At 61.2% G+C, this 16,524-nt stretch overlaps 3 protein-coding genes across 7 annotated transcripts; 2 read left to right on the plus strand and 1 right to left on the minus strand.

Moving 5' to 3' along the window:
- The first annotated feature begins 67 nt into the window (after positions 1-67).
- Positions 68-4,582, plus strand: B3GAT3 (beta-1,3-glucuronyltransferase 3). The gene is made up of 5 exons (XM_039257723.1): positions 68-332; positions 1,447-1,621; positions 2,835-3,195; positions 3,403-3,693; positions 4,082-4,582. The coding sequence occupies exons 1-5, from the start codon at positions 251-253 to the stop codon at positions 4,178-4,180; spliced, it is 1,008 nt and encodes a 335-aa protein (XP_039113654.1). The 5' UTR covers positions 68-250; the 3' UTR covers positions 4,181-4,582.
- A 419-nt stretch (positions 4,583-5,001) lies between these two features.
- Positions 5,002-6,970, minus strand: ROM1 (retinal outer segment membrane protein 1). Its single transcript, XM_039257687.1, has 3 exons — positions 6,022-6,970; positions 5,368-5,614; positions 5,002-5,242 (listed from the first exon to the last, which is right to left on the minus strand). Exons 1-3 carry the CDS (start codon positions 6,609-6,611, stop codon positions 5,024-5,026), a joined length of 1,056 nt encoding a protein of 351 aa, XP_039113618.1. The 5' UTR covers positions 6,612-6,970; the 3' UTR covers positions 5,002-5,023.
- A 191-nt stretch (positions 6,971-7,161) lies between these two features.
- On the plus strand, positions 7,162-16,377 carry EML3 (EMAP like 3). 5 transcript variants are annotated; one of them, XM_039257685.1, is made up of 22 exons: positions 7,162-7,450; positions 8,282-8,453; positions 8,525-8,779; positions 8,885-8,998; positions 10,023-10,090; positions 10,256-10,379; positions 10,602-10,772; positions 10,967-11,036; positions 11,122-11,232; positions 11,475-11,570; positions 11,945-12,100; positions 12,253-12,394; positions 12,764-12,915; positions 12,997-13,122; positions 13,206-13,337; positions 13,796-13,863; positions 14,390-14,478; positions 14,550-14,647; positions 14,780-14,867; positions 15,333-15,431; positions 15,833-15,853; positions 15,938-16,377. In XM_039257685.1, exons 1-22 carry the CDS (start codon positions 7,429-7,431, stop codon positions 16,348-16,350), a joined length of 2,787 nt encoding a protein of 928 aa, XP_039113616.1. In that variant the 5' UTR covers positions 7,162-7,428; the 3' UTR covers positions 16,351-16,377. The 5 variants fall into 5 exon arrangements, with proteins under 5 accessions (XP_039113616.1, XP_039113617.1, XP_039113613.1 ...); XM_039257686.1 differs by having other exon boundaries at positions 7,163-7,450; positions 8,528-8,779; XM_039257682.1 differs by having other exon boundaries at positions 7,169-7,450; positions 15,723-15,853; positions 15,938-16,241.
- Positions 16,378-16,524: the final 147 nt, after the last annotated feature.

The following is a 16,524-nucleotide window of genomic DNA, read 5'->3' on the forward strand; positions in this document are numbered from 1 at the left end:
CCCGTGGTTCCCAGAACTAGGCGGTGGGACCGGAAATTAACCCGGGGGGCGGTGTGCAGACTGACCGGAAGTGGGCACGGGCGCGCGCCGTCGGCCCCAGCTCCCGAGAGCCGGTGGAGAGGAGCGTGAGGAAGGCGGGACGCGGGGCGGGGCCGCTGCAGGGGCGGGGTCTGCAGGCTGGCGGGTGGGGGGCGGGGACCCCTCGTGCCCCCCGGACCCCGCCTGCCCGGGCGCCGGCGGCGGCACGGCCATGAAGCTGAAGCTGAAGAACGTGTTTCTCGCCTACTTCCTGGTGTCGATCGCCGGCCTCCTCTACGCGCTGGTGCAGCTCGGTGAGCGGGGCGGGGCGGGGGTGCGGCGGGCCCGTCCGAGGGCGCCGGCCGCCTTGCATCCCGCCCTGGGGACGAACCCCCGCGCAGACACCATTCAGCCGGCGCGGCCCTCCGACAGCCCTCTGCGGCCGCCGGGCGCACTCCCCTCTCTAGAACGCACCGCGGCTTCCCGCCGCACCTCGGATGAAATGCAGACTCCTTCCCAGAGTCCGCAAGGCCCCGCATGATCCTGGTGCCGTCCTCCTTTCCAACCCCGTTTCCTTCCCCACTGGCTCGCTCTGCTCCGGCCACCCAGGCTGCATGACAGTTTCTCGAAAAGCCCACGCTCGTTGCTCCCTCAAGCTCTTAACCTGTTCTGGCTGCAGTGCTTTTCTCCCAGCTCCTTTCTGGCGTCCTCTTTCTCATCCTTCCGGTCTCAGCTCAAATGTCACCGCCTCAGAGAGGCCTTCCCTGACCACCCTAGCTAGAGTAACTATTCTTTTTCCGGAGTCTCTTTTATTTTCTATCTTACGTCTTCCCTTCGCGGCCCTTATCACAATTTGTAATGATTTTACTAATTTGTTTCTTTGCTCCGTGTCTGCCTCCTCTACTAAACTGAAAGCTCGGTGAAGGCAGGGGTCATGTCTCCTTTGCTCCCTGCGGCATCCCCAGCACCTAAGGCTGTGCCTTCTACGAGGAGCATTCAATAAATATTTATCCAATCACGGAATCAATGAATTTTATGAGTCTTTGGTTACGTAGCCAAGGGAACAGATTGAATGTTGCCTCCTATTCAGAGGTTTAGACACCAGGCTTGGTCCTCAGGTATTTAAAAGATTGCCCCGTTTCAGGAGATTGACTTATTTATGGCTCCAGAAGGCAACATGAGGACCAGCAGGTAGATGGGATTGGAGGCGGATGATCAGCTCAATATCCGAATGAAAGCTGTAACAGATGGAATTTATTGAAGCTGGAGGGGGCTGCTGATCCAGCCACCAGGGGTGTAGACGAGGCTGTTGGGGAAGGTGTCAGGAGCTGGCTGCGCTGGCTGGGAGTTGAACGAGAAGGTTATGCCCCTTTGGGGGTGCTCAACGTACTGTGGTTCTCTGCCCCCATCCCTGCTTCCTGGGACCAGGCCAGCCATGTGACTGCCTCCCTCCCCTGCGGGCAGCAGCAGAACAGCTTCGGCAGAAGGATCTGAGGATTTCCCAGCTGCAGGCTGATCTCCGTCGCCCACCCCCTGCCCCTGCCCAGCCCCCTGAACCCGAGGCCCTGCCTACTATCTATGTTGTCACCCCCACCTACGCCAGGTATGGGCTCTGGTGCACCCAAGAGGCCTGGCATGGGCCGGGAGGCGGGGGTCAGGGAGGAGTCTGGGGAGTCACTGCGCCAGGGGCTGTTTCCCAAACTAGGGCATGCCAAGTGACAGGATAGAGGAGCCACACGCTTCCTCAAAGATGTGTGAGAAAATGGTCGTTTTTCCATTTCCATGGACAGGGCTGCCCTTGTGATAGGGGGATACAGAGTTCCTGGCAAATTTTAAGATAGAGCCATAAAGTTTCAAAGAAACGTGGAGCTTGCCCGAGAGTTAACTCTCTCTCGGGGATCTTTTGGGGAGAAAGCTTGAGCCCCCTGACCAAACTGAGATAGAAAAGGGCTTGGCCTTATGTCATACCAGTTACGCCAGCTGTGATTTAGTGTGTTTATTCTCCACTAGGCACTGTGCTAAGGACTTGACTTTTTTTTTTTTTTTTTTAATTAAAACGTGGCTTTATGATTGATACAAACCAACTGGGGAACACGGTTTTGGATCTACAGCTAAAGAGACTGCTAACACCTCCCTGAAATCAGACGGCTGACATCTAGGCACAGCCAGCTGTGACCCTGTCCCCTTACACACACACACACACACACAGCACCCAACCTGGGACAGGCAGACCGATCTGAAGGATAAAGAAGCCTAGAAGGATAAACTGGGCCACCCCTTCCCAGTTTCTTGTCTATCCTCCGGAAAATCGTCCCCCGGAGAGGAAGGAGGCAAAGGCCTCCTCTAAATACCTCTACCTGGGAACCCAAGCACGGGAGGAGGAGGACCTGGTCCTCAGGGTATTTTAGAAGGTCATTATAATTTCATCTTTGAGATGACGTTGTTGTAAAGTACTGTTATTCCCATTTGATAGCAGAGCAAGCTGAGGCTTGGGGCGATCTGACCCATTTCCCTCCAGTGTCTTACCTAATAAGTTACAGAGCTCGCATTCAAACCCAGAGCTGTCTGATTCCGAACCTGTGCGCCTTAACTTGTAGTCTCCCACAACCAGAGCGAGTGACAGACATGAGCTGCAGGAACAGGGGAGGGACTCACCTGCGGTGCGAACTTGACAGGCGAGAAAAGGAGTTTAGGTGTGGGGGCTAGGGAAGGACCACGGGGGATACTAGAAGGGGCCCAGGAGAAGCTATGTATACTGGCTGCAGGGAGCAAACGGCGCCCAGCCCTTGCCCCCCTCTCCATCTCTCCCCCTGCAGGCTGGTTCAAAAAGCAGAGCTGGTGCGGCTGTCCCAGACGCTGAGCCTGGTGCCCCGGCTGCACTGGCTGCTGGTGGAGGATGCTGAGGGCCCCACTCCGTTGGTCTCTGGGCTGCTGGCTGCCTCGGGCCTCCTCTTCACACACCTGGCCGTCCTCACCCCCAAGGCCCAGCGGCTCAGGGAGGGTGAGCCAGGCTGGGTTCGGCCCCGAGGTGTAGAACAACGGAACAGGGCCCTGGACTGGCTCCGGAGCGGAGGGGGCGCTGTCGGGGGAGAGAAGGACCCCCCGCCGGCAGGCACCCGGGGAGTCGTATACTTTGCGGATGATGACAACACCTACAGCCGGGAGCTCTTTGAGGAGGTGAGCGCTGGGGGAGGGGGGGAGGGGGAAGGAGGGCAGGCGGGGCCAGCTTCGCCCGTTGCCTTGGTTACCAGTGTTGCTCTAGGCCGCTGTGTGAGAAGGGGGAGCGGTGGGGCGCGTGGGGCGGAGTGACCCCGGCGGTCCTTCCCGCTGCTCCCTTGCCCCTGGGCCACCCCCTGTCTGCTTGTCTCTCCTGACCTCTCACAGATGCGCTGGACCCGTGGTGTCTCAGTGTGGCCTGTGGGGCTGGTAGGCGGCCTGCGATTTGAGGGCCCTCGGGTCCAGGATGGCCGGGTTGTGGGCTTCCACACGGCCTGGGAGCCCAACAGGCCCTTCCCGGTGGATATGGCGGGATTCGCTGTTGCCCTGCCCTTGCTGTTGGCAAAACCCAACGCCCAGTTTGATGCTACTGCTCCCCGGGGCCACCTGGAGAGCAGTCTCCTGAGCCACCTCGTGGATCCCAAGGACCTGGAGCCGCGGGCCGCTAACTGCACTCGGGTAAGGGGTGAAGGTGGGCAGAACGCCGGCTTTGGGCTACGGCAAGGTGCTGGGGGGTGCGGGGAAGTGGAGTAAGGCCTTGGGGAGGAGGATCACAGGCTGGGTGTTTGAACCATGAGGGACCCTCTGGGGCTCGGACTCAACCTTGCTAACTCTAGTGCAGGGGAAGCTGGGAGCCAGGGAAGGAAAGCCGTCTCCTGGGGAGCCAGGGAAGGAAGGCCACCTCCTGGGCATACCTGGAGCACACAGTGGGCGAGGGGCCTCCACTTGAGAGGCACTAAAGCCCCCTGCCCTTCACGCTTTGCAGCCAACGCTGTGTGTGGAGAGGGGGCGAGTGAGTGTGTTCTGCACAGAGGGCCCGGTTCTAACTGAAACCCTCCCGGGACAGGTTCTGGTGTGGCATACGCGGACGGAGAAGCCCAAGATGAAGCAGGAGGAGCAGTTACAGCGGCAGGGCCGGGGCTCAGACCCAGCCGTTGAGGTGTGATGGCCGGCCCCACCCTAACTACCACCTCATCAGGCACAGACCTGGGGGACTGGGCCCCTGGCCTGCCCAGGATGCAGTTTTCCCAGACCTGACCCCTCAGAGCCAGGGGCGTCGGCCCCTCTGCCCCCTCAGCCCCAGGGCGTGGCCCAGCTGCTTCTCCCCTCCCCCAGCCTGCCATGTGGCACTGCCCACAGACTGGGGACAAGCGGCCCTTGTGTTGAGCCAGGTCAGCCCTGTCTGGGGCGGAGCAGGACAGGGGCTCGGGAGGGGGGGCTGCTGAGCAACTGGGTAACTTATTGGGGCTGGGCATGCACTGGGGGGCTGGAGGAGCGGGGCTGGACCCTCCCCACCTGAGCATGCTGACCCCCCTCCTACCTCCAGAATAAAAGATCTCAAGCTGGAGGTGCCCTGTGGTTTCCTTCGTTCCTTCGTCTGGGTCTTGCGTTTGAGATCCTTCCCAGAGTCGAAACCCAGGAGTCCTGGCTTCTCTATCAGACAGAAATCAGTTCTCCCAGGCCCCCCACCCGCCTCGAAAGGAAGATCGGTGGTTTCAGTGCAAAAGCTTTATTGAGTCTGTGTGCCAGGAGCAGTCGCCAGCCCTTCCCACGTCGCTTTCCCATCACCCTGTGTTTTCTCTGTTCCCCAGTGGTTCTGGCCACGGGGGCTAAGCCCCGGACACCTAGTTTCCTGCCGCCCCCCGTCCAGCGTGGTGACTATCCTTAACCCCTCTAATCCCAGGGACCCCCCCCCCCACGTGGAGCCTTGGTATGGAGTTGTGAGGTTTTCAATGTTGTCCATCCCTCCCCTTCCCCCCTCCCGCTCCCCACCCCAAGCTTCAGGCCACTAGGCCTCAGGTGGACCCTCCGTAGGAGGTGCCTCTTCCGGTGGGGCCTCCTCAGGTGCCAGCCTGTGAGCAGCCCCTCCCTGTTGCCACGCTGTTTTCAGCATGTCCTTCAGCCCGCTGGGAAAGAGATAGCCCTGTGTCTCTCCCTCCCCATCGATGACTCCTCCGAGCCCCTCCAGTGCTGTCTGCAGGTACCGCAGGCCCAGGAGCACCAGAGACTGTTGGGGGCGGGAGGGGAAGCAAGGGGAGAGAGGTCAGTGAGGGTCAACGGGCCCAGGGGCCGGGGCTGGAGGCAGCAAGGAGGCCCAGGTGGAGGCAGCCCTCAGACACTTTGCTGACTCACCTGCAGCAGGAAGGTGACAGCCAGCATGCTGCCCAGCGTGCTCGCCAGCCCCTGCAGGTGCCCCAGCAGCACCCCGTGGCATCCTTGCGCCCAGAGGTTTAGGTTGGGCTGACGGGGATCGAAGAGAGGGTGGGCATGGGGGTCTGAGAGCCGGCTTTGCAGGCAAGGTCTGGGTGAGTGGGGGTTGCAGCAGGAGAAGGGGACACCGTCGATCAGATACAGGCCCTCCACGTTGCTCTGGATCCGGCTGCAAAGGGACGGGCAGGGGAGTTAGGGCGTCTGGAAGTCAAGGCCTAGGGGAAAGGCTGGCGGGCACGGGAATGGAGAAGGGAAACATGAAAGACCTTCACTGACTGGCTTACAGTGTGCCAGGCATGCATAATTCATTTATCCTCACAATAGGTCTGTAAGAGCGGTCCCATTATCTCCATTCTACAGATGAGGAAATGGGCCCTGAGCAGTTTGCTAACATGCCCTGGGTCACACGCCTGACAGCCAGCCCATCTGTAACCCATTCTCTCAATCTCTACACTCTATTGCCTGTCCCGGGTAAGGTGGCTTTCAAGGGAGGAGGAGGAGGAGGAGGAAAAAGAGAGGAAGGAGACCAGGAGGAGTTGGGGGTGGGGTGGGGAAGGAGAGAAACAAAACACTCACTCCACCACGTCCTGGTCATTGGGATCCAAGTACCGGCTGCTGACCCACTGGACCCCAAACCAATCCTTGTACCCGTGGCGCCCGCAGCACTGGTGCCTCAGCTGCAGCTCATCCAACAGCCGCTTGGCATGACAGTGTCCTGGCACCTCTGTGTCCTTGTAGTGAACCAAGGCAGTCCCCAGGCCCTCCTCCAGCCCGGTGTCCAGACTCCCAGGTAAAGCCAGGGCCAGGCCCAGGGCCAGGACCAGAAGACCCCCACCCCCAGCAGTGGCAGCCACCAGCAGCGGGCCTAGGACCTTCCGCCAGGGAGGGTATTGGGCTGCGTCCAGGCTGGCCCTGCTGGTCCCTGCACCCACCAGCCCTGTGCCCAAAGCCACCGCACCAGCTGCCAGGGCAACTCGGGGCAGGGCGGCAAATGGGCAGGAGGGAGCCAAGAAGGTGCTGAGCTGCCACAGCTGGACCTGGAGGTGTCCGCTAGACAGGAGGGTGAGGCCACCGGCCAGCGCCAGCAGCCAGGAGAGGAGCCAGAGCCCCTGTGCCAGACGGATGCGGGGCTGGAGGGGCAGCACCAGGGGCAACACCGGCGCCATCTCCCATCTCTGCCCAAGGGAAAGCAGAGCTGTCAGGGAGGAGGGTTGGCAGACGCAGGGTGCTGAGTCAGCCCAGCCCGGCTTGAGCTGGGCTAATGCCACCCTGACCCCAATACCCTGGGAATCCTCCCACCCCCATCCTTAATAACCCGCTGCCCTGGCCCCTGCCAGCCCCAATTCGAGATGCCTTGGCCTTGCCCCTTAGGAAAAGCCCCGCCCCCGGGCCAAAGGCCCATTTCATGACCCCGCCCCTGCCCCCTCGCGGAAGTGGGGAGGGGCCGGTCGGCTTTGCACCTAAGGGCTAGGGGCAGGGACTCCGAGACCAGAGAGGACCCCAGGGAGTCAGGGGGCGGGGATCCCGGAAGGGCCTGGAGGGCGGAGGCCCGGAGGGGGTCCGGGGGTCAGCTGGTTAGCCCTGCCCGGGTACTGAGCCGCGAGGCCCGGACAGGGAGGGGTTACCAGGCGGCCCGGCCCCCCCCCCGTCCCGCCCCCCCCTCCCGCGCTTCCTGGCGGCTCCGCGTCCGGCGCCTGTTTGTGCCGCGGCGCTGGGGCCCGGGACGGCCCCGCCACCCCACCCCCGGGAGCCGAGAGCGGCCCCGAGAGAGTCCGAGGCCCCGGCGGGTCCTGGAGCCTGCCGCCCCCGCCCCACAGCGCCCCCTCCAGGCCCTTTCCCCGCGCCCGACAGCGCCCCCGGGGGGTGGCACGGCACCCTTGCGCGCGCGCCCCGGGGTGCTTCCCCTTCCCCTCTCCCTGGCCATGGCCCCGGCGGCTTAGAAGCCTCCTCCGCCGCCGCCGCTCGGAGCAAGCCGGGGGCCGGATGGACGGGGCCGGGGGGCCCGGTGAGTACGGGGCGGGGCGGGCGGCGTGCCCCTTCCCAGAGCGCCGGCCGGTCGGCCGCTGCCAGTGCCCGACGGCTGTCTGGCGGCGTCCCCGCGTGCTCCTCGGCCTCAGAGGTTCTGAGCATCCTCCACTGTTCCTCAGGTCGCTCTCCCTAGTTATTTGGATCTCCTACTGTCATTTCGAGCTTCCTCAACGTCATCCTATTCCCCATGTTACTCTGGGCCCCTCGGTGTTTCTCTGCCCCCTGTGTTATTCCGGGCCTCTTCTCCCGGTATTTCGGGTCGTTTTTACGGCTGACCCGTTACCCTGGGACCTTGACTGTGACTCCGTCTCCACTTATCCCCTCTCCTGTCATTCTGGATCGCTCCTCCCGGTCCTGTGAGCCCTCAGATGACTGTCCTCTCCTGGCCCCCTCTTCTCTCGCGCCCCCTCCTCAGTTTCTCTGCCTTCCTCGGAGACCTGAGCTTTTGCTCTGGGGTGGGCCTCCATCCCACGCCGGCGCCGCGCCTCCCTGTGTGGTTCCCACGTTCCTGGGCAGTACTCCATATTTCCCCCCTGGTACTGCATGGTACTCCCTGTCTTTGCGGAGGCTGAGACAGCAGCAGGAAGGGAGCTCTGCCAGGCTCCTCGCCTGCCCTGCCAGAAGGAGGCCCTTGATCCTCTACCACCCGCCTCCTCCCCTCCGGGCCAGCCTCCAAGCCTGGGGCTGCTTGGAGGGGGAGGGGGGCGGTGCTATTGGACGAATGCAAAGTTGGAGGGAAGTCAGGATCCCCTCAACCCTTTTCTTCAGGTGGTGGGTACATTCTGAGTGCTTCTTGCGCTTTTCCCAGGTGAGGGCCCCGCTCAGGAGGCCCTGCAGTCCTTGAGCCGGCGGCTTCAGGTGCAGGAGAAGGAGATGGAGCTGGTTAAGGCAGCCCTGGCAGAAGCCCTGCGCCTGCTGCGGCTGCAGGCGCCCCCAAACTCCCTGCAGGACTCTGGTGCCCCCGCTCCTACAAGGGACAGGTAGGCAGGTGGTCACACCCTCTTCTCCTGAGGGGCTCTGGGAGCCTCAGGTTGATTCACTGTCTCCCCAGCAGCCCTGCAGCCCCCCCAGGACTGCCACCCACATGCAGCCCCTCCTTGGTGAGCCGGGGCACGCAGACGGAGACCGAGGTGGAGATGGAGCCGTCCCCTGGCCCCCCTGGCCTGAGCAATGGGCCCCCAGCCCCGCAGGGGGGCGGTGAAGAGCCTAGTGGGACCCAGTCTGAAGGAGGGGGCAGCAGCAGCAGTGGCTCCCCGGGCCCCCCAGGGATCCTCAGGCTTGTGCAGCCCCCACAGCGCGCTGACACGTAAGTGTCCTGTGGCAGAGGCCAGGAGGGCTGGAGGTTGGGGGGCGGGAAGCGCCAGGAGAGGGAATGATCCTGATCTTTACCAGCTCACTGTGCTCCTACCAGGGCGCGGAGAAATTCTTCCTCCTCGTCATCCCCCTCCGAGCGGCCTCGGCAGAAGCTCTCCCGGAAGGCGGCTTCCTCGGCCAACCTGTTACTGCGGTCAGGGAGCACAGAGAGGTGGGAGAGGAGGCTCCCCCAGCCCCCAGCCTGCCCCACCCCACCCCAGGCTCAGGCTCTTGACTTTCCACATCCCTTACCTCACTTCCCTGGGTGCGGTGGGGGGCCCAACAGAAAGAAAGGAACAAGCCCTCCGGGGGCCCCCGCTGTGTACCTGGCACTGTGCTAAACTCAATCTCCTCCATTTCATTCAGTTCCCACGACATCCTTGGGGGGTTAGGTGGGCTCATGCTGTTCATTGTCCAGGTGAGGAAGTAGGCTCAGAGAGGGTAAGTCATTTGGCTTGGGTCACACAGCCAGAGCTAGGATCCCAACCCTCCTCTTCCTGACTCCGGTTCTACCGTATCACCACGTACCTTCCAAGAGTCTGAGAGGTACCAAAAGCTGTCATGATTTTCAGGGTTTCAGCCCTGCCCCGCACCCCCCAACCGACCAGGCTTTATTTCAACAGAGCAAGGGGAAATCCTAGTGGCTGAGCATAATTGTCTCAGAGTCTGTACAGGCCCCAGGACTCGTCATGTCCTTGGTTTCCCCTTTATTCTCGGAAGAGATATTACTACGGTTTTTATCCAATGACAGCTATCTGTGGGATTCATCTGCTGCTTTTCTCTTGAGAGATAAAGACTTTCTTGCTTACCTCCCAGATCCCTGAAAGGCAGCGCTGGTGTACATTCTGGATCCACTTTGGTCCCATTTTACCGACAGAGAAATGAAAAGGTCAACCAGAAGCCTGGTAGTCTAGAGGAAAGAGCTCCCCCCTCCCCCTCCCATCATGCTGCCCTGGCTCTTACAAGCCTAGCTTTGTGTTGTGTGCTCAGCCCCTTGAGCCTAAACCTTCTCATCTCTTACATGGAGCAGGGAGTCCCCATCTACTCTGGGACCCCGAATACTCCGAATGCAAACTAAAGGGCCGCAGAGGTGACTCTGTAGGTCTCCAGAGTAACCTCCTTTCTTGTGTCTTGCCCTTCCCCACTTAGGTCTTGGGACCTGACCCCATCCCTATGCTTTTCTCTCTTCCCAACAGCCGTGGGGGCAAAGACCCCCTCTCCAGCCCCGGGGGGCCTGGGTCTCGAAGAAGCAACTACAATTTGGGTATGTACAGGGGAGGGAAGAACTTGGATGGCGGAGTTAGGGTTTGGGCGACAGCCCCAAGAGCTATTTTGGGGGACCTGTGAGGTGTGGTGGGTAGAGTTCTGCTCCGGCTTTCCGGGAGGGGAGGCTGCCGGGTGGTGGTTGACACCCCCCTTTTCTCTGTAGAAGGCATCTCAGTGAAGATGTTCCTTCGCGGCCGCCCCATTACCATGTACATCCCGTCTGGCATCCGCAGCCTTGAGGAGCTGCCCAGCGGCCCACCCCCGGAGACCCTCAGCCTTGACTGGGTGTATCCTGCCCCCCTCCAAATCCCCCAGGAACTACCTAACCATCTTGGGAACCTCCCCCTTCTTAATGGTTTCCCCCTGGGCCCGCGGGATCAGGGAGCCCTCTGAATTCTCCCCTACCATCCTCTGCCGATGGTGCTGCCAGCCAGAAGGTCTTCCGTTGCCCCCTCTTCCTCATTCTGCCCTTGATCTGACCCTTTCCTTGACTGTGATCCCCACTCCAGTTACGGGTACAGGGGTCGTGACTCCCGCTCTAATCTGTTTGTGCTGCGCTCTGGGGAGGTGATCTACTTTATCGCCTGTGTGGTGGTGCTGTACCGGCCTGAGGGAGGCCCAGGGGGTCCTGGAGGTGGCGGCCAGCGACATTACCGGGGCCACACGGACTGCGTTAGATGGTGAGGCACCTGAGGCCTGGGAGTGGGCGGCTCTAGGCATGGGGCTGGTGGGTTTCGGCAGGAGTGGGGTCTGGGTCCGTGTGGACGAGCAGGAGAGAAGAGTCGCCTTGCTGCTCTGGGAGCGCGGAGAGCGTGTCCTGAGGGGTCTTGAGAGACCGACCCCCTTCCCTAGCGTGTCTCCTCCCCCCACTTAGTCTGGCCGTCCACCCCGATGGTGTTCGCGTAGCCTCAGGACAGACAGCTGGAGTGGATAAAGATGGAAAGGTAAGGCCAAAGCCCAATACCCGCAGTCGGGATGAAACTCCAGCCTGGCTTTCCTTCATACCCCTGACCCCTTCTCCTCTCCCAGCCCCTGCAGCCTGTGGTTCACGTCTGGGACTCAGAGACACTGCTTAAGCTGCAGGAGATTGGACTGGGGGCCTTTGAGCGCGGCGTGGGAGCCCTGGCCTTTTCAGTTGCGGTGAGCTGACCCCAGAGCCTCTAGACCCCCATCTTCCTTGTCCAAGAACCCCATTCTGGGACTTCCCCGGGAAGCCTCAGAAGTTCTGACCTTCCTGAACCCGACTCAGCCAGTTCTCCTAAGGGGCAGGTGTCCACTTCTCCCGCCCACTCAACTTCTGATGGCAGCCCTTGCCTAATGACCGTGAACCCACAGACCTCTAGGCCTCACTCAGCCCCTCCCATGTGCGCTCCCATTCTCAGGATCAGGGTGCTTTTCTTTGTGTGGTGGATGATTCCAATGAGCACATGCTGTCCGTGTGGGACTGCAGCCGGGGCACAAAGCTGGCTGAGATCAAGGTGAGGAGTCCGGGTGGCCTGGCGGGGCACTGCAGTTAGGGAGCTGGGGGCAGTGAAGTATAGAAAGCTGCAGACATACGTTGATTTCTTTTCTGGCCGGGTCACCTGGAGCAAGCCTCCTAGCCTCTCTGAGGCTGTGAAAGGGGACTACAGAAGTTCTGGCTTCCCGAGGGACGATGTGTTAGGTTTTAGAATGGTTCTGGCATCATGAGTGACAGGGAGGGGTGCCCTTAGGGGACCAGGGTCCAGAAGGAAGGCTTGTCCGCGGGTTTCGGGACAATCAGCAGACTGGCTATCAGGCTGCAAACTGAAGAGTCAAGTCAAGTGAAGGTGCTCAGGGCTTGGGGTGGCTGAATCTGGTATCTTCCCTTCAGAGTACAAATGACTCAGTCTTGGCCGTTGGCTTCAGCCCGCGCGACAGCAGCTGCATTGTCACCAGTGGGAAATCACACGTCCACTTCTGGAACTGGAGTGGAGGAGCAGGGGCTCCTGGGAACGGGGCTCTCACCCGGAAACAGGGTGTCTTTGGGGTGAGGTGTGGATGGGTGCGGGCTGGTGGGGGAGGACAGAGTGGAGATGGAAGTGGTGGTCTGAGTACCGTAGAGCCTGATACCACCCAGCTGACAAGGGTCTGTGACTTTCAGTCTTTGGCCTTCCCTTTGACCCCCGCTCTCTCCCCTAGAAATACAAGAAACCCAAGTTTGTCCCTTGCTTTGTGTTCCTCCCGGATGGAGACATTCTCACAGGGGACTCCGAGGGGAACATTCTCACCTGGGGACGGAGCCTCCCAGATGCTAGGACCCCAGGCAGGGGTGGGGCCAAAGGTATGTGGTTGCGGGGTGGCATCTGGGGAGTCTAGTACCCAGAGGTGATAGATCTCTGGACCACGCCCCTCTAGGAGGCCCATCTGGAAGGGTAGGGGCAACATGGCTGGGACTTTGGCGTCTGCCAGATCCTGGATTCAAATTCCAGTTTTGCCACTAGTTGTACGGCCTTTAGGAAGTTACCTCACTTCTTTGAGGCTTGGTTGTCCAGTCTGTGAACTGGGTAAAGTAATAGCTGAGGATCAGAGATCACACTCAGTAGGTACCCAGCGGCTGGGAGTTATTACTGTATTGTGACGGCCAAGGCTGCCTCTGTTCCCCACTTCCCTGTGCCCCCACAGCGTGACCCACTCGTGACTTTGCCAACAGAGACCTATGGGATTGTGGCCCAGGCCCATGCTCACGAAGGTTCCATTTTTGCCCTGTGTCTCCGGCGGGATGGGACTGTACTGAGTGGTGGCGGACGGGACCGCCGGCTGGTCCAGTGGGGGCCAGGATTGGTGGCTCTCCAGGAGGCTGAGGTGAGGGCTAGCCTGGGGTCGAAGGAGGGAGGGGGAAGAGTAGGGTTAGAGGGCCCCTGACTTCATGCCACCGTTCTGCAGATTCCTGAACACTTTGGGGCCGTGCGGGCCATCGCTGAGGGGCTGGGCTCGGAGCTGTTGGTGGGAACCACGAAGAATGCGTTGCTGAGGGGAGATCTGGCCCAGGGCTTCACCCCTGTGATCCAGGTTGGGGGGCCAAGGGCTCCGGGGAGGAGGGCGGGAAGCGCTACTGAGGAGGGGCACAGGTAACAGCCTGTGATCTGCTGCAGGGCCACACGGATGAGCTCTGGGGGCTCTGCACACATCCCTTCCAGAACCGTTTTCTCACCTGTGGCCATGACCGGCAGCTCTGCCTGTGGGATGGGGAGGGCCATGCGCTGGCCTGGAGCATTGACCTCAAGGTAGAGCCCCTGGATCCCCAGTGCCACACCCACCATGGCCTCTGTGGACACCATTCCTTCCCCAGCCTCCCTTTTCCTTCTCCCCAGTGGCAGCCACCTTGTACTGGTATGGCTATATTGGCTACCAAAATGCATTCTTCTGTGCAGAAGCCTCCAGTGCCCCCTGAGCACTGCCCCCCAGTGCCCCCAACCCCCAAGCCTCCCTGTGATCCAGCAACAAATGGCTAATCTCCGGCACAGCCTCCCAGCTCAGTTCTGGTTGTTAAATATGTCGAGTATCACCTGCTTTTAGGCTCCAGTGACACCCCGCCGCCACCCCAGGTCTACTGTCCCTCTCCTCCCTGTCTCATCTTTGGGAGGAGAAGGCTTTGGTGTTACCAACATGACGAGATGTCCATCCAGGAACCTTCACTAGAATTCTAGGCATCTTCTTGAATTCACTTTCTCTCCCCTCCCAGGAGACTGGTCTCTGTGCTGACTTCCACCCCAGCGGGGCAGTTGTGGCCGTGGGACTCAACACAGGGAGGTGAGAAGAGCCAGGATTCCTGGGAGGGAAAAGAAGGAGCTTTGGGAAGGGCCCCTGGTAACGGGGTGGTGTAACGGGGTGGCGGAGGAGGAGGGTGGCGGCTGCCTGCTCTGGAGGCGCAATGGCACCTTCTCACTCCTCAGTGCTTTCTTTTCTCTGCAGCCTGGGCCTCCCCTGCTTTGCTGTGGCAATTGTCATCACACTCAACCACTCTCCCCTCTGAGCCTGGGAGGGGCAGCTTAGGATAGAGAAGCTGTGAGGATAGGAGGGACAAGAGAGAGACTGACACAGGGCAGTGACAGGCTTACAGACTCCAGAAGATCCTGTACTCTTCCCTTAGAGGCATCAGAAGCCCCTCAGCCTCTCTCTCTTCTTACCCCCTTCCCATTTCCTGGCATAAGAATGCAGCCGCAACCTGTCTGCACCACAGCCTTTCTGCTGGTGTCTCTGAGGCTCTCCCACTTGCCACCCACCCCCCTGCCCAGGACCGGTAACCTCACACCTGCTTCCCCCCCACCCCTTCCAGGTGGCTGGTTTTGGACACAGAGACCAGAGAGATCGTGTCTGACATCACTGATGGCAATGAGCAGCTCTCAGTGGTCCGGTACAGCCCAGGTGGGAGCCACCCCCACCCTGGACCCAGACCTGTCCCTGGCCCTTCCCTCTCTGAGTGACTGTCTTTATAGATGGGTTTTACCTGGCCATCGGTTCCCATGACAACATGATCTACATCTATAGCGTTTCCAGTGATGGTGCGAAGTCCAGCCGCTTTGGCCGCTGTGTGGTGAGGAAGCTGGGGTGGAGGGTGGGGCATTGCCATAGCAGGTAAAGTCCTCGAAGGGGTCGTGTGCACTAAGGGGGACCTGGGGATGGGAAATGGTAGCTACACTTTTGGTCTCTTGACCCTTGCTCCCAGGGCCACTCCAGCTTCATCACTCACCTTGACTGGTCCAAGGATGGGAATTTCATCATGTCCAATTCTGGGGACTATGAGATCCTTTACTGTGAGTGGCTGTAGGGGAGAGCATGGGGAATGGGGTAATCAGGTGGGTTTCGTTTCGGGGTGGGGTGGGGGATCCTGGTTGGGAGGGGATGAAGAATATGTAGGCAGCTCCAGGTGGAGAGGTGGTTGAAGTGGAGTTGGAATGGTCCAGGTAGGAGAAATATTGTGCATTGGACCCCCCCCCCCCCAGTTTTACAACAGGAGGACATGAGGGAGTTGAGGAATGTACTAGGAAAAGCCGGTTTCGGAAAAGTTTCTCAGGGCAGGTGTGGAGGGATTGACTTAGCCAGGGAGGAGGAAGTGATAAGTTGTTAGGAGAACTTCAGAATTCAGGAAGTGCAAGGGGCCGAGTTTTGCCCTGGGCTGAGGGCTACCAAGGTGACCAGATCATATGCCACTACCTCAAGCTAGTCTTCCCAACGGAAGGCAGGGTGAGAGCTGAGTTGGGTGGGCTCCCTCTCCCCAGGGGACGTGGCTGGAGGCTGCAGGCTGCTGAGGAATCGCTATGAGAGCCGAGATCGGGAGTGGGCCACCTACACCTGCGTACTGGGCTTCCATGTCTATGGTGAGCAGGGTCTCTGAACCTTGCGGGAGGGGTGTGTGCGGGGGGGAAAGGTGGAGCCCCCTCTGGGCTTGAAATGCTCGGCTTGTGTCAGAGGGGTGGGTGTCAAGAAACTGGCCGACCCAGCCCAGGAGGCCCCTCTGGCCCTCAGCGGCTGCCGGGACGGGACCGGGAAGGATTGCCTGGAACGCGGCCTGTGGGCGGCCTCGGCAGCCTGAGCGCCGGAAACGTGCGGAGCCTGGGCCGTGGGTGGCCATGGGGAGGAGCCCATACTGAGGCCGGCCGCTGTGCTAGGCGTGTGGCCAGACGGCTCGGATGGCACCGACATCAACTCCCTGTGCCGCTCCCACAACGAGCGCGTGGTGGCCGTGGCCGACGACTTCTGCAAAGTGCACCTGTTCCAGTACCCGTGCGCGCGCGCCAAGGTGAGGCCTCCAGGGGTCTCTGGGGCCGGGCGGGCCGGCCCGGGGCTCCGCAGCCGCCGCAACTCGGTCTTCCTTCCCGCCCAGGCTCCGAGCCTCGTGTACGGCGGCCACGGCAGCCACGTGACCAGCGTCCGGTTCACGCACGACGACTCGCACCTCATCTCGCTGGGCGGCAAGGACGCCAGCATCTTCCAGTGGCGGGTGCTGGGCGCTGGGGGCGTGGGGCCGGCGCCCGCCACGCCCTCTCGAACCCCCTCCCTGTCCCCCGCCTCCTCTCTCGATGTCTGACCGCTGCCGGAGGGGACCCACCCGCCCTGCGGCGCGGCCCCGCCCACCCAAAACCCCCAGGACCAGGGGCCGACCCTTCCTCGACTTCGAGACATTCCCGATCGCGCGTTTCCCTGGAGGGGGCGAACGACACCCCCGCACACACTGTAGAGACCCGCTGGCTGAGCCGGGCAGCCCCAGCCTGGGCCCTGACTCCCGCCGCCTGCTGAGGGGCAATAAACCAAAAGCAAAGTCGCCTCCCGGTCCTTTTGTGGGGCGCGGCTGGGCGCCTCCGGGGCCCTGTGGGGGTGGCGACGAAGGCAAAGAGGAGTGTGGATGCAGTAGGGGAGCGTAGGCCACTCATGCAAATAACAGGCAAAGCCGCTTGCAAATAACCAGGCGCA

Source organism: Hyaena hyaena, unplaced genomic scaffold (genome assembly GCF_003009895.1).
Source record: "Hyaena hyaena isolate Hyena2069 unplaced genomic scaffold, ASM300989v1 scaffold_632, whole genome shotgun sequence".
In the NCBI taxonomy this organism is placed as follows: Eukaryota; Metazoa; Chordata; class Mammalia; order Carnivora; family Hyaenidae; genus Hyaena; species Hyaena hyaena.